The sequence below is a fragment of the Merops nubicus genome, unplaced genomic scaffold (genome assembly GCF_000691845.1).
Source record: "Merops nubicus isolate BGI_N331 unplaced genomic scaffold, ASM69184v1 scaffold35202, whole genome shotgun sequence".
NCBI classification, from domain to species: domain Eukaryota; kingdom Metazoa; phylum Chordata; class Aves; order Coraciiformes; family Meropidae; genus Merops; species Merops nubicus.
In genome coordinates, this window is record NW_008594997.1 from 19,988 (window position 1) to 34,557 (window position 14,570).

The following is a 14,570-nucleotide window of genomic DNA, read 5'->3' on the forward strand; positions in this document are numbered from 1 at the left end:
TCACTCACCCAGACAGGCAGTACTTAAGATTTAAAATGTGCAGATTGAACTAGCTGCAATAATCTTGTTCCATGTAAAATGTTTAACAAAAATCCATTTGTTGTGTAAAACATGTTGGATATGACATGCACTGAAGAATAATGCTTTGCAACTCTTGATAGAGAGTTTTTTCTTCTTCTCCGCCACCACACAATAATCTTTTTTATATACGTATATATGCGTGTAGTTCAGTGTACGTAAAAGGAAGTTGTTTAAAAGACAAATGTGTGTCTTGTCATGAGTATGAACAGCAGACACAGTAGTTTAATAGTCCAAGATTCCTTGGAATGTAAACAACTCATTGCTGTTTGAGTGCTTAGGATCTGCTCTTCATTTGACACTGCTTTAAAAATTGAAAGATATTGTGCAACTAAACAGTATAGCTGTGGAAGAATTGTTGCTAAAACATGTAAATTTAAGAACTGAGCTACAAATTATTTAGAATTTTATATCGTTTTATTGGATCATAGCTTTATGTTCTTACTGTAGCTGAAAGGAAAACTGCTTGAAAGTTACAGAATTTTTTTGAAAATGCAGAGCACTCATGAGCTCCCATAACTCATAATTATTTTCCACGTTTTTGTGATACGGAAGGCTAAGGCTCTACTTTACCAGAGTTACAGTACAGTAGAGTCTAGTAATTGGACAATTTCCTTATGTGTACTGCATCAGTTACAGATCTCACTTGTATAATTATGTAAACTTCAGTTCTCTGGAAACATAATGTTACAGCATAGTTTTCGTCACATTTTACTTCACCCCATCATCCAGCATCAAGGGTTGTGATGGATAAAATTCTGATTCGTTCAAATGCTAGTACTATATTTGAAATGTCAAAATTACCATACATTTCAAAGATGACAGCCCTATAATTTAGCCTTAGAATGATTCTTGATTATCCTGTGCTTCAGAAACCCATATTCTTGATTTTTATTTTCTATTTGAATATTGTTAAAGATAAAAGTTAGATGCCTTTTATTTCCAGCGCTGAAAGTAAGATTTGTGTAGGTTCACGTACACTAGAATCATTTGAGAGGTAAAATAGAGTATACTATTATCCTTCACTCTTGCTTAGCTTTTCTGATGATTATTGTCATTTTATTTTACTAGATTTGCTGCAGAGAAATACTGCTTCAGAAAGAGAAACTCTTCATGTAAGTACTTGGTTTTTAAATTTACTCTCTAATTCTGTGCTGCTTTTTATTCTTACTTGCATTTACTTCTATTTACATTAAATATTCTCTAAAGGAAAATACTATTTTTATATATTCAGAGATGTTGTATATTAAAACTCAGCAGCTGTGTAGGTTGATGACTAATTATTCTTTCAAATTTGCCAGTAAATAAATCCTATATTGTCATTCCACAGTCTGTGACTATTTTGAGACTTGTTAACTGGCAGAAGAGAGAAGCTGATTTTCCCCCCTGGGAGCAGAGGATAAAAATGGGGATTACTTTTGTGACTTTTGATCAGGACTAGGAACCTGCTATTTTAATGCAGTCTGCTGTGATTTCACAAGAATGTGGAGCTTAGAAGTACAAAAGGGATGACAGGGAAAATTGCAAATGTAAAGTGCTTCTTATGGAGCAGAAACAAGATGTAACACAGATGACAAACTAAGGTCATCAACCTTAGCTCAAGCTGACGTTTCTTAAACTTGGGTAGTAAGTTTAATTATTACTATATTGTAATTCTGGTGGGCCATATTTCTGGTGCTAATGAGATACTACTTCTGTTTCTGCATGTAGAAGAGTGTCCTTTTAAATCCAAAAGTGTTTTCTGTGAATTGCCATGGTAGTTTGCTTTTAAAGCACATAGTAGGGTGTTAAATTAAAACTGAGACTTTTTTTCATTAAAAATATCAATTAGAAATTCTGAAAGTACTGTGAGTCAGATGTTCTTTCATGGTGCTATCCTGTAGCAGAAGCATTACTTGAGTTCTAGGAATAAATATCTTTTGTAGTACTGCAGCTTTCCATTTTAATGCATGTTGTACTTGAAAGTAGCAGGTAGGAAAAACTTTCTCCCTTCTGTGTTTATAAACTTGATGAAAAAAGTAGGTAAGGAGTTACCTTTCTTTGTGTTTTATGTGTAGGTGGAAAATGTGGATAGCCAGATAACTGAAGAACATAAATCTAGAGGAGTACAGTGTAAATCTTCAGGAGCAATGGATAAATTAAAAAGTAAGTGATAGAGAACTCCATGAATTTGTGTAAAGCTTTTCTGTTGCAGAACAAAGTTCTGCCATTGGGCCATAAAATGGTATTTTGGAGGAATGAATGAAAGAAATATGGGGAATTCCAAACTCGAAAACAATTGCTCTTCCTAAAACAAATTTTAATATTACACTTCATATATTTGATAAAAATATGGTAACAAGTTTTATATTGCATGGAAGAGTAGTAAGTAATTTCAATCATAAGTGAACAAACTTTTTTGAATTTAAAAGAATTACTAATTTTATTCTTTTTAAGTAAAACACAAGGAATGAATATAAAGCTGAGAAAAGTTGATCATTAGAGGAGAATCTAGCCATTCAATAAACTTTGTGAGGCTGGATGTTTCCTTCTGTTAGATTGGAAAGAACTCAGCTTAGTGTAACTTTTTATCTGTCTAGAAGCAGAAAGTGAGCAGGAAGTCAGTCCATTGAATGACATAACTTTAACTTAGAAATGTTTTAACTTTTTGTTGACATAATTACAAGACTGACTATGAAATATCTGTTCAACCTTTACCTTCAACTGCTTTTGTCTTTTCTGAATCAGAAAAATTAAAAGAAATGCATTATGATAATTAATAATGTCATTTTTATACTATTGTTTATTCTGCTTCTAAGAATCTGGATGTGATTGAGTAATTAGAAACCATGTTGTATTCATTCTAGTGTCCCACATAACATTAACTGCTTTCTCTGTCTCTGGGTGTGTTGAAGTTAAGGTGGTGGTTCTAATTCTTGATGGGATACCTGTCAAGTTTCAATTTTGAGCTTACCTTTAAAAACAACAACAAAAAAAATCTGTAACATGCAAGAAATGTGGAATTCTTTTTTTGTAATTGTTTTGTTTTCCCTTTTCGAAGAGGGGTTAGCATAACTTTCTGTTCTTATTTTAGTAAATAAGATGTTGCTTTTTAGAAACTTGGAATTGTAGTAATGATGAGGTGACATAAGTGGCATCAATACCTGGCAAATGCAGAAGACACTTTTTTAACACTTGAATTGCTGTTTGCTTTTGCAGGCAACCAGCTGATTGCTCAGGATGTGAGAAAAGGTGATGAACAAAGTCAGAGTTCTGAAGTGAAATATGATAACATCAAGGTATTTTCAAGAACACTTTTTTATGTTCTGCAACTGTCATGTGAATAAGATGGAAGCCTAGGTTTTTCCTTCTATAGAAGTATATTTTGGGAGGTATTTTCATTATTAACTGTAAACTACTTTTGCATTGTCTTGAATACTGAAAACAGCTGACTTCAGAATGACATTAATTTTTCCAGAGGGGAGGCAATTTTAAAAAAAAAAAAAAATCAGAGATCTGTGTCTACAAAACACCTGAATCCCTTTGAGGGGTTGTTGGACTGGTTTGCACAGTAGTTAGGAGCTTGGGATTGCATGGAGCATTGCTGGATCCCAGCAGTCCAGTCAGCTCAGCATCTTTCGTGGTCATGCTGATACGAGATCTGCAAGAGGATATCAGACTTTACCCAAGTTCTGGGTTTGCACTGATCCCTTCGAAGTCAAAACAGGAGTTCAGGACAAAACAGATGTTCCTTTTAAGAGCACATGCAGAGTATTCGAGATTATCCCACCCATTGATTTTGATGAAGAAGCTTAGAGTTGTTAAAAGACATTGCAAAACCTTGATGAATAGAACAACTCCTCATGTATTGGGATGTGGGTTTGTTGTTTGGTTGGTGGTGTTTTTTTGTATTGGTAACTGACATTTGTAGTATTTGTAGTAAGACACTCTTTTCTTTGTTGTTTTACGATAATGTAGGAAGTTAATTCAGGTGATACAGCAGAAGTGTTTGAAGAAACTGATGTAGAGCATACACCTCCTAAAAGTACTGTGGGAGAAAAAGGTATGGAACTGCCCATTCTGGGCCATTTTCTGAACCTGTGCTGAATGCTAATTTCTTTTCATTTGAATGGTTCTGAGACAAAGTAGGAACCAGCAACCTTGATCTCAGCAAATATTTGCATATTCTCTAGTTGCTATCTGTTCCATATTGCAATCAAGTAATGCATTAATCCCACTTCTGTTCACAGTGAGAGCAGATTTAATGTTTCTGCTTTGCTATCGCCCATCCACTCCATTGTTGTTTCAATGTGTACCTTGGGTAGGAGAGCTAATTGCACATAAACAGCTGGATAGGGAAATAACATGGTTCAGGGTATGTGACAAGAACATCTAACTCTGACCACAAATGAGAGCTGTCCTTCCATGAAAGTTAAACATTACATATTCACAATCCAAATCAGCCCTGTTTATTTCTAGTTGACTTACTAACTGTGCTAAAATAAATATAAAAGATGGTGTGTCCACAGTGCTAATACTGATCTTGATGTAACTGAGGTCTGTCTTTGTGTGAACAGTATGAATGTCTTCCCTAATGTTAGTTTTACCTATTTATAGTTTTTGTCTCTCCATTTATCTTATGCTTACAAGTCTGAAACTGTTCTGCAATGTGCTTGTATCCTCAGCTTCCTGTTTCATGGAATGTGGGAGAAATTTGAATAGTGGCTTGTATTTATCTCACCGTTTTACAGTGGATTGCACTCTTGAGCTTTTTTTTGCCTTAAATTTAGAAGACCCGATTCATCTGGTGTTAGGGAAGCATTCTGGCAGGCCAATACATTGCTGCTACAAGGCAAATAGTGTTAATTTTTGGTGGGTGATTTTAGGGAATTTTGGGCTACGGAATGAAATAATGCTTTTAGTGCAGAGGCTGTAGCTTGTACCTCTTTCTTTGTGTACAAAGGTGTACAGTTGTTGTTTGTTTATTTTTTTATTTTTTTTTTTTGTATGTGCAAAGATGAATTTACCTTCGAACAGGAAATGTCTGAAAAGGAAAAGCATGGTCTAGAATCAAATGAAAATTCTCCAGAGGTAGGTGGTCTTATTCATGTTTAACTGATGTAATGCAGGTTCACACTGAAAATAAGTGCCTTGTGTTTTGTTGACAGCAGTGTTAAAACTGTGTCTTCACCAACACAGAAATAGCTGTGAAAATTTATTTTTGGTACTGTGAAATAACCAAAGACACGTGCAGTTCTGGGTCACAAAGTGTGAACTCACAGACCATAAGACATGAATGGCTGATTACTGAAGCAGAAGTAACTCCCTTCCTGCATTTAATAGTACTTATAAATTCTATAGAAACCATTCTATGGAGTTGTATTGTATAGAAATCACATTTTCTGAAAACCTTGTAATTGTTATATGGACAGTTTAGTCACTAGCAAATATGACTTGTTGAGTGATAATGTTTATGTATAACCAAATTCATAACTCTTTATATTGTCTTACGTGTATGCTTGTGATACTGTACAGTGTAATTGTAAACAGATGTTTTAACCCTGGAAATTAATATTGTTGCTGGCCCCTAGGAAAGGACATGGTTCTCATAAAGAGTGGGATTTTGTCATTTGATTTTTTTTTTTAATTCTCATTTGGAAGTTGAAGAAAATTTAAATAATGAATTGTTATGTTTGTTCACTCAAGACTTGAGTCACCAAGATCCATCTGGGGGGAAGACATCACTAGGCTTCAGTAAGTGCTGGATGAGGCACTGCACCTGCTGGCCTTGTAAATAGGAGGAAGTCTATTACTGGGAATTTTGTGATCTGAACATCAGACCGTATTCACTACTTAAAGTTGTCATTGAAAGCTTAAACGTCACAGTAAGGGGCCTTTTTTTACTGAAGGCTCTGTTTCCATAGAGAGCATGACCAATGTGTCCATTGGGATAGCAAGGCTATTGACTGTCAAATAGCACTTGCTCAACTGTTACATGATGTAGCCTATGCTATATGGCACTGGGGAAGAAAGGCTCACAAGATGAGAAGTTTGGGGTTCTTGTAAGACAGAAAAGATGTGATGGAGCATATAGGGCAAGCCAGCAGCATTTGTGAGACCATATGATAGAGCTGTTGGGGGAAAGGAGGCAAAAGGCACTGTGTTGTCAGGCGTGCTTTGTGCCTGAGGCCAGCCACAGAGAATTTTGTATAGCTGGGAGCCGTTGTTTTTTTTCACCTGTGTCAATGGATTTTGTAACAGGCAGTATCTGTTCCTACGAAACCTGCCTCATCTGTATTTTTAAACTAATGAACGCTACTTCTGCCACTAACACATTATGAAATTAGCAGCAATCTTTGCATTATAGTGCTCAAATGATAAATGTCAATTATGGTAGCTAAAATATTTTTTCCCTTCACTTTAAATAGGACAATCAGCCCGTAATAGTGAAACGGAAAAGGGGAAGGCCTCGTAAATACCCTCTTGAAGCTGTACAGCCTGGTGGTAAGTAGTTCATAATACCCCTGTGGAAAAACAAGGAAAATACTGACATTCAAGTTCTGAATTCATATTTCTTCCCTCAGGTGGGGAGTCAAAAGCTGATATGAGCACTGGGAATGTAAGTGCCTTTATTTTGTTTGGGTGCATTTAAACACAGTAATTAAAGAGCCATTTATCTGTTTAACAGTTAACAGTATTTCAGAAACATCTTATGGAGAACTTGATAATTGAGTTCAGCCTAAGCAAGTAAACTATTCATAAAATCTCGTAATGTAACTGAACTTTGTAAGCAAAATATAGTGCCAAGTCTGAACACATCAAATATCCTAACAGGATCAAATTTTGTACAACATACTTAATACAAGTTACGCTTGCTAGCAATTTATTGGTATGCAGAGTGAAATTCTGATGCCACATGTGTCTTTGAATTCTTGCCAAGAGTGATTCTGGCATGAAGATGAAGAGCGAGTTTGTTTTGAAAACTTTAGATTCTTTTTCTCTCTTCTGGGCCTATTATAATAATAGCAGCTCATACTAACTCTCTAACATCTGTAAAATAAAGTTGTGTTATCTGTATTATAATGTGTGCAGCTCATTCAAAAGATAGAGATGTGCTGGTTGGTAACTTAAGAGCTCATGAAACATACCTGTCTTTTAAAGCTTAGCAATATCTTAATTTTTTTAACTCTTGTCAAGTACAGTCACACTAATAGTGTTCTGTTGGGAGTGTTCCTGCAATCCAGGTGGGTTACAGCATAGGGTAGTAGTGGATCAGGTGTATTTGTGGAGTGTGACTCCTGGCTTTATTTTGGTAGAAGATTCCTCTCTTGGGAATTCTTGTATGTGAGAACCAATGTTATTGCATAGTCAACAGGCAATTTTAAAAGCAAAGTTGTATGGGAACTCATGTTTTCTGCCTGCTTGCCTGGTGAAGTGCCAGCTGGCATGGGTGTCAGAAGTCTTGGGAATTTACCTAGGCTGTAGGTAGGAGTTCTCATCCTTGCTGGTTCTGTTCCAGCAACATTTCAGGCAGCCCTTTGAGTCCTCTCCCTTCCACAGGTCTGGTGGAGTTCTGTTTCAAAATGTGTAATCTTTCCTAATCAGTTTTTTTTTCCCAGTATTAATTTAAATGTAATTTGAACTGGTATATCTTTTTGGTGTTTAGTTGTTTTTTTTGGGAGGGGGCGGAGGGTGTTCTCTTTTGATGGTTGCTTTTTTTCTTTTTCAAAAAATTAAAACTAATTTCAAAATCCCCCTCAAAAATAGATATACCTTGCCACCCTCAATATTGGAACAGAATCATCTTGTTCCAATCTGACAGTTTTAAAGATCTTGTACCTCTTAGTGGTGACTGGTGCGTCAGTCGGTCATAGGCTGGCACCAGGAGGAGCAATACCTGCCCTCCATCTGAGGTAATGGTTCTGTAAGGTGAGATACAATCTTTGCTTGACAGGTTCCCCTAGGCTGCTTTGATAATGTCTTGCTGCTTCAAAGGAAGCATAGGCATTCTGTACTCATTCAGTGATGAAAGCAACTGGAGTTTTTGGACACTTGTCACAGGGGATTGTGTAATTATACATGTCTTTACTCAGAATGCAGGAAGAGCTAAAATCTTGGTGATTTATAACTCTGTAGATCTGTACATGTGATTACATAGAGTGACTGCATTAAACTTTTGTTGTGTTGTTGATAAATCAAGTTTTCAGAAATGTATTTGACTAAAACTGCTTTTAACTGCGTCTTATTGCAGTGACTTTGTTATCAATGAGGTTAATGAAACTGCTATGATTTCTTTTGTTTAGGGACTGATTTGACTCCTTACAAATGGAAAAATACATGCTACTGTTAAGAAACTCAATATAATATTCTAATATGCATACAGAAAGTTTCATGCTTTCTAGGTTTGCAGATACATTCTACTATGAATGGGAGCAAGTTGCTATGTTTATGTAATAAAATCCTGGATTTTTCTGATTTTCTTCAAATTAAAACCCCCACTTTTTTTTTTTTTTTTAATTTCAGCTGCAGTTTCCTATCTTTGCAAGTAGAAAAACCTCTCAACCAGGTAAGCAAACATCTACTTTAACAAGTAAAAGAAGAGATGAAAGAAATAGGAGAGGGTTTTCAAGAAAATTACATGGGCCTTTCCTAAACATCATCCCTGGCAGTCAGTATTATCAATGTGTGAAAACATCTGAAACAAATGTAAACAGAACAGTGAAGATTTGTTCATAATTCCTGCCGTGTTTTTAATTTTAAAAAGGAGCAAGTTGTTAACAGTGCTATTGCATCTTTGTAATAAATTCTTAAGTGCTGAATAACACATTGCAGATTATACCAAACAATTTGCGTGGCTAGGCACAGAGAGCTTTAGAAGCAGGTAGGTATCCATCAAACTGGTTCTTAGTGATTGTTTTCTGTTCCTGCTTATTATCCTTCAAACAGTGACTATCAATACACACACTACATTAACTGTTTTAAAATACATATAGGAAAACATTGCAAATTTTCTTTGGTAAATTGAATATCTGTCGATGTGTCTAAAGAGCTGAGAGATAGCTTGAGGGGATATTTCCTCTTTCACAACTAGTATGAGATATTTAAAAGATAATCACTTTAACTTTACTTAGAAATGTACTTTTAGTGCTTCAGACTAAATGAGATACTTCTCTGTTTCCTGTTCAAACATATGTGATTCGTAGGAGGTCAAACTTTGGCAAATTTCAGATGGTGTAGTTAATTTTTTGCATGTATGGAGTCTGAATTGCACTGCTTGCTTAAATATGTCTTTTTAATTATGGCCGTTCATAAAATGGAATTTAAAGTCTATTCAGGAAGCAGATGAACCTGAAAAGCAGGTTAAAAAGCAGTTTGTAAACAAATACAAACATTCAAGTGAGAAATCTGAGAAAACAAGTCTTCAAATCTTCAGAAGTTTCTGAAAGTTTAGGTTTCTACAGAGATTAATTTGGCTGCACTGCACGTGTAGACTCTTTCCTATTTTGTCTGCATTTGTTGAAATGTCAGTTTTAAACCATATGCTTCAGAAATGTCTCTGGAGGGTTAGCTGATTGTGTAGTACTTGGTTTCCATAGACTGCAGAAAGAGCAGACAAGAATACAAAGAAGGTGTGAAAGTGCATTCTGGTTTGCTTTTTATTCAAAAGGACAGACACATCACTGTGTACTTGAAGTACTGTGTACTTAATTTAGTGTGTTAAGGAACATTTTGTTTTCCAGGTAGAAGGCTGTTGATGTTGCAGCCATACAAGGAGAGTGTAGCAAGTGGGTAAAATATCATCATATGTTAGTGTCTGTGTGAGAAAAGGGGTTAAAAAACTGACAGTGAGAAGAAAACAAAGTGACATTCTTGTGTGCACATCACTTATTCTGGTAATTTTTGGGTGTTCTGCACAAGGGTTTGCAGTGGGGACAGTCTTGCATATAGTGTGGGAGGCAGAGCTTTTCTTCAGTCAAAACAACTCATGCAGTTAAGAGACATCTGGTTTCTGAAGGCAGCATCCTCCTGTAACACTGACACAACTTGAAAGGAAAATTACTCTGCACTTAGCAGTAGTTGCTGCTGTAAAGTTAGTAAGACTTTTTTTAAATAGTACAGCTCATTATTTTTATACCTATCTTGAGGCAAAAGTACTATGTTTTCACATCCCAAGGAGAGGGTTATGTTGTTAAGAAAGGCATCTTGCACTTACATGGGGCATTGTTCAATCAAAAACAGTTTTGCTGCAAATTTGCCAAGATGTACTACAATTTTTAAATGGCTATCCTTTGAACACAACGGAACTCATAAAAGTTGGTTATATGCTAGCCTTACTTCATGTAAAAGACTTAGTACAGTAGACAGTACTGTTATATTGCATTTAATAATTGAATAGTTAAATGTCTTTGCATTTTACTTCGTTTGCTTTTGTGCAAAAGGTTTTCCCCATAACCTGCACAACAGGACTGCAAAAAAATCGCATGTGAATTTTAGAATGTTTCTGCTCTTTGAGATCTATTTTTGATCAGTTGCATTGACATTCTTTTGTCGGTCTGATGGTGCTGGGTTTAGAGTTCGTGTTGTCTTCTGTGTTGCTTTCAGAAAACAAGGAAAAAAAAGGCAGCAATTTTATGTCAGGATAAAAGGCATAAAAATCTGCTTCCGATTAGGCTGCTTTGCTCTTACTGCTAAGGATTTTTATCCTTGTGCTGTTGCATATAATCCCATTTGACAAGGCTCCAAAGCTTTCTAAAATGATCTTTGTTGTTGTAATCAGGGTAGAAGTGGTAAGCATCTACCCTGGAAAGAAGCCACGTTGAGACATACGTGGGTCATAGGGTCATAAGTGTGTTTGAACATGCACAGTCTCTGAGAAGTACTGAATTGAAAGTAAGAAGTACATCAACAGATAAATTCATATCATTTGCATACTAAGTATTAGACAGGTTTTAAATACTGGGTTTTTTTGCTACAGTCATCTTGGTGCTTCACCACTGGCATAGGTAAGCACTAGAACAGATTGCTTAGAGCAGCCATGTTCTTGGAAACTTTCAAAGTTGGGTAGAACAAGATCTTGAGTGGTATGATCAAATGAATTAAATTAGCCATGCTTTGAAGAGGAGGTCGGAGTAGATGAACTCCAGGAGCCACTTCCAAGATAAATTTTTCTGTGGTTCTGTATAGTTGGTTGACAGTAGTCAAAAGGGGTAAGTAAAACAAAACAGCATATGCAACAAAACAATGTATAATGTCAGACATATAAAGCCTTACTATTAAAAAAAAAAAAAAATAATAATAGCTCTCCCAGTCTGTGTATAACAAAATACAGCAAAGCCATGTTATAAATTACAGACTTTAAATGTTTCCTGAGCTTCTGTGATGTTTATGCAAAGTTGACAGTTTGAAAGAACTCCTTTTTAAACTGATTGGTTTTTAAATTGATTAAGTTTTGTTCTTTCTTTTTAGGTACAGACATATCTAATAAGAAAGAAACAACAAATGTAAGTGCAGCCATTTTAATTTATAAGTTTATAAGTAGTATGTAATGAAAAATGTCTGTCGTCTATTTAAATTAAAGTGTTCTTGCCTTACTTGCTTCCATTCAATTTTTTCAGGAAGATGAAGCTGAGAAAGCAGAAATGATTGTGCGTAAAAGGGGAAGAAAGCCCAGGCGTTCTCTGGTTCAGTCAGAGGAAACTGGTAAAAATATGAAACTGTGCTACTCTTAACAGAATGAGAAGATTTTACTGTGCCTTTCTGTTTACTAATAGCAACAAGATGAGCTTTATTCAATTGTCCTTTCTAGAGGAAAAACCATTGAGTTACAGCTAGTGTAAATATTATGTAAATATGTGTAAATTGCTGTAATCTCATGTCAGAATTGCTACCTCCCAGATGCTTCTATAAAGCCTCATGAATTTTCTATGAATTCTGGCTATAAGCTGCGTAAGCAAACTATGGAGAATGTGTTAGCAAGATTAAGTCAAACAAGTGTGAATTAAAAATGTTGAAGCATAAAGGAAATGGAAAATTACTTGCTTAAAATGGGATTTGTGACTAGAATACCTTTTCTAAACTAAGTGTCCGTATCCTTTTGGAGGGCTTTTGGAAAATTATAGCACATGTGTAAAATTTTACATGGACAGAAACGATGGAGCCAGAAAGAAAACGACAGAAATTAACATCTTCTGAAGATGAACTAAAAGAGCAGGACGAAGGTGAGGAAGAAGATGGTGAGGAAGATGATGAAGCACATTCCGGGGCTACAACTAGATCAGCTACGAGATTAGAGGCTCAAAGGTAACTGTGTGTAGAGACACCAACAGCAGGGATTTTTCTTCTGCATTATTCTTCGTTGTTGTGGGGTTTGTTTGAGGTTTTTTTTGTTGCTTGTGGTATTTTGGGAGTTGGTTTGTTTAAGCTTCGAATTGATGAGAGCTTCCCAGGTGATTTTGATTCTAATTCTAGTGCCACTCTTCTAGGGATGAAGTGACAAAAGGGGAGGTGGGGAAATGGAGGAAGATGTTAGAGTCTCAAAAGATATACTTGAATAAGTCAGAAGGTTAAGAATTGATCCTGTTTACAGCCTTCAACCTAGTGACGTCTCAGACGCTGGGTCTGGGGGCACTTGGTTCTGACAGGTAAAAAGGGACATCTTGACTTGATTGACAGTGCAATTTGACGTTTGGTATTTAGAGTTGGAATAAGGTGAAAATGTAATTTTCCATTTCTGTTCCATTTTCCAAATATTATTAAGGTTAAATGTGAATCTGCAGCACCGGAGGATTTAGTTTCTAGTGTGGTGATCTGCAAGCTCGGGAAGCAATCTTGCTGTTTAGAGTAGTGTGGTAGCAAGTTCTGTTTTCAAGGAACTGTTCATCTCCCTTAGTACAGGTCTGCCTTTTTGTAGGCCAGCTGAATTATAGCATAGCTCATCCTCTTGACTTTGTTGTGGAAACAAAGAAAGATAATCAGCTTTGGGAAGTTTTAGTTTATGCTGCTGCCTATCCGGAACACAGTTGGAGTCCAGGCTTTGGTTTTACACTCATAGTCAGATTTCTGTAAATTCACTGGGTTTTCTTCATGCCTAAGGATATCACATGTTAGTCTTCGGGGTGTATTTCAAGCACTGTTCACAATATGCTCCTGAATTCAAAATTTCAGAGCTGAAGCCAGAAAGTAGTTACTTAGTCTTTTTTTTTTTTTTTTTTTTTTGGATAAACTGTGAGGTGTGAGGGTTTGCCACTACCACTTTGCAAACAAAAGCTTTGTTTTGGTAAAGGCAAAGGGACTTCCTTTAGTCTCATGTAACTGTTAACTCTAAAATTGTAGTGAAACTTAGATACTAGTATTTTCATTATGATTGCTTGTGGGAATGTCTACTTATTTATAGGTGTGTGTTTAGTTTTGTCTCAGATTTCCACTGCTACCTTTCTAGCTCTGTTAACAAAACATCACTATCTTAGGGAGCTGCAAAGAGTCTGCATTTTATAAGTAGCATGTGTCTGCTTCATCTTCAACCTTGTTGGACTATCAGTTTTTTTCTGACTTCAGTAACCTGTTTTCTAAACTATGTTGATCACTAGCAACCAGTTTTTCATGTTTCTGCACTGGTGAATACTGAAGCTAACATGACTGCATTCCGTACACCAGAAAAGAAAATTTTCTTTTCTGCAGCCTGTTTTGCTTTTTTTTTTTTTTTTTTTTTTTGGCTGGTACTACAAGCTATTTCTTTAAACATAGGCACTTATGCACCAAAATTATTGCAGACTTCAAAGTAGGATTTTTATTTAATTAAATACTAAATATTGTCAGTATAGTAGCCTGTTGGTTCTACATTTGCTATGAAAATACACAGCTAGAAGTTGCACTTTGTGCCTCAAAGAATGCAAATGTGCTTTTCACCTTTATTTAGCAACTTTGATTTACTTGTTGCAAATACTGTGCAGCCTTACTTTTCTGCACTTGGAATGCAAGACAAAGTGACTTGGTAGAAATATTTTGTTATATATACATTTATCATTCTTTTGTATTGCAGAAAGCAGCCCAGCAAGCCAACCACACGCGCAACTTCTAAAGGCAGCAGTCCAAGTTCAGTTTCTCCTAGAAAACGACAGAACCTGTCAGCAAAAAAACGATCCCCAAGTGATACAAAAATTAGTAAATCTCCTCCATTGACACAGTAAGTACTAAAGTTGAATTCACATCTTCTGTTGGTTTGGAAGCCACTTACACTGACCCTTTCCTTATATGTAATACACAAGTTCAGAATCTCCACAGCAGTCTAGCTTTGCACTCTTCTGTTCACGTAGGATATAGGAAAGCTCTTAAAGGTTTTTTTCAATTTATGTTTTTGTTGTTTTGGGCGTTAATTTCTTCCTTTCTTTAACATTTGGAAGACTAGATTTTTTTTTTTTCTTTCCACCCTCAGAAGCCTCATGGGAGACTCTGAAAATGCTGTTACACAGTATTTGAACTTGAGCTGCGATTCTTTCCTGAACAAGGGAAATAGC

The 14,570-nt window shown here is 35.9% G+C and overlaps 1 protein-coding gene across 1 annotated transcript in view; it reads left to right on the forward strand.

Annotated features, from left to right (window-relative positions):
• BOD1L1 (biorientation of chromosomes in cell division 1-like 1) overlaps positions 1 to 14,570 on the forward strand; it is a gene marked incomplete at its 5' end in the record, with an annotated part of 36,030 nt that overhangs the window by 19,890 nt on the left and 1,570 nt on the right. Inside the window, 12 exons of the mRNA XM_008935934.1 lie at positions 1,150 to 1,193; positions 2,136 to 2,223; positions 3,277 to 3,356; positions 4,036 to 4,120; positions 5,075 to 5,148; positions 6,486 to 6,561; positions 6,642 to 6,676; positions 8,581 to 8,623; positions 11,524 to 11,558; positions 11,673 to 11,757; positions 12,204 to 12,357; positions 14,096 to 14,239. Of these exons, the coding sequence (XP_008934182.1) occupies positions 1,150 to 1,193; positions 2,136 to 2,223; positions 3,277 to 3,356; positions 4,036 to 4,120; positions 5,075 to 5,148; positions 6,486 to 6,561; positions 6,642 to 6,676; positions 8,581 to 8,623; positions 11,524 to 11,558; positions 11,673 to 11,757; positions 12,204 to 12,357; positions 14,096 to 14,239 (943 nt within the window). The remainder of the gene's footprint in view (positions 1 to 1,149; positions 1,194 to 2,135; positions 2,224 to 3,276; positions 3,357 to 4,035; positions 4,121 to 5,074; positions 5,149 to 6,485; positions 6,562 to 6,641; positions 6,677 to 8,580; positions 8,624 to 11,523; positions 11,559 to 11,672; positions 11,758 to 12,203; positions 12,358 to 14,095; positions 14,240 to 14,570) is intronic.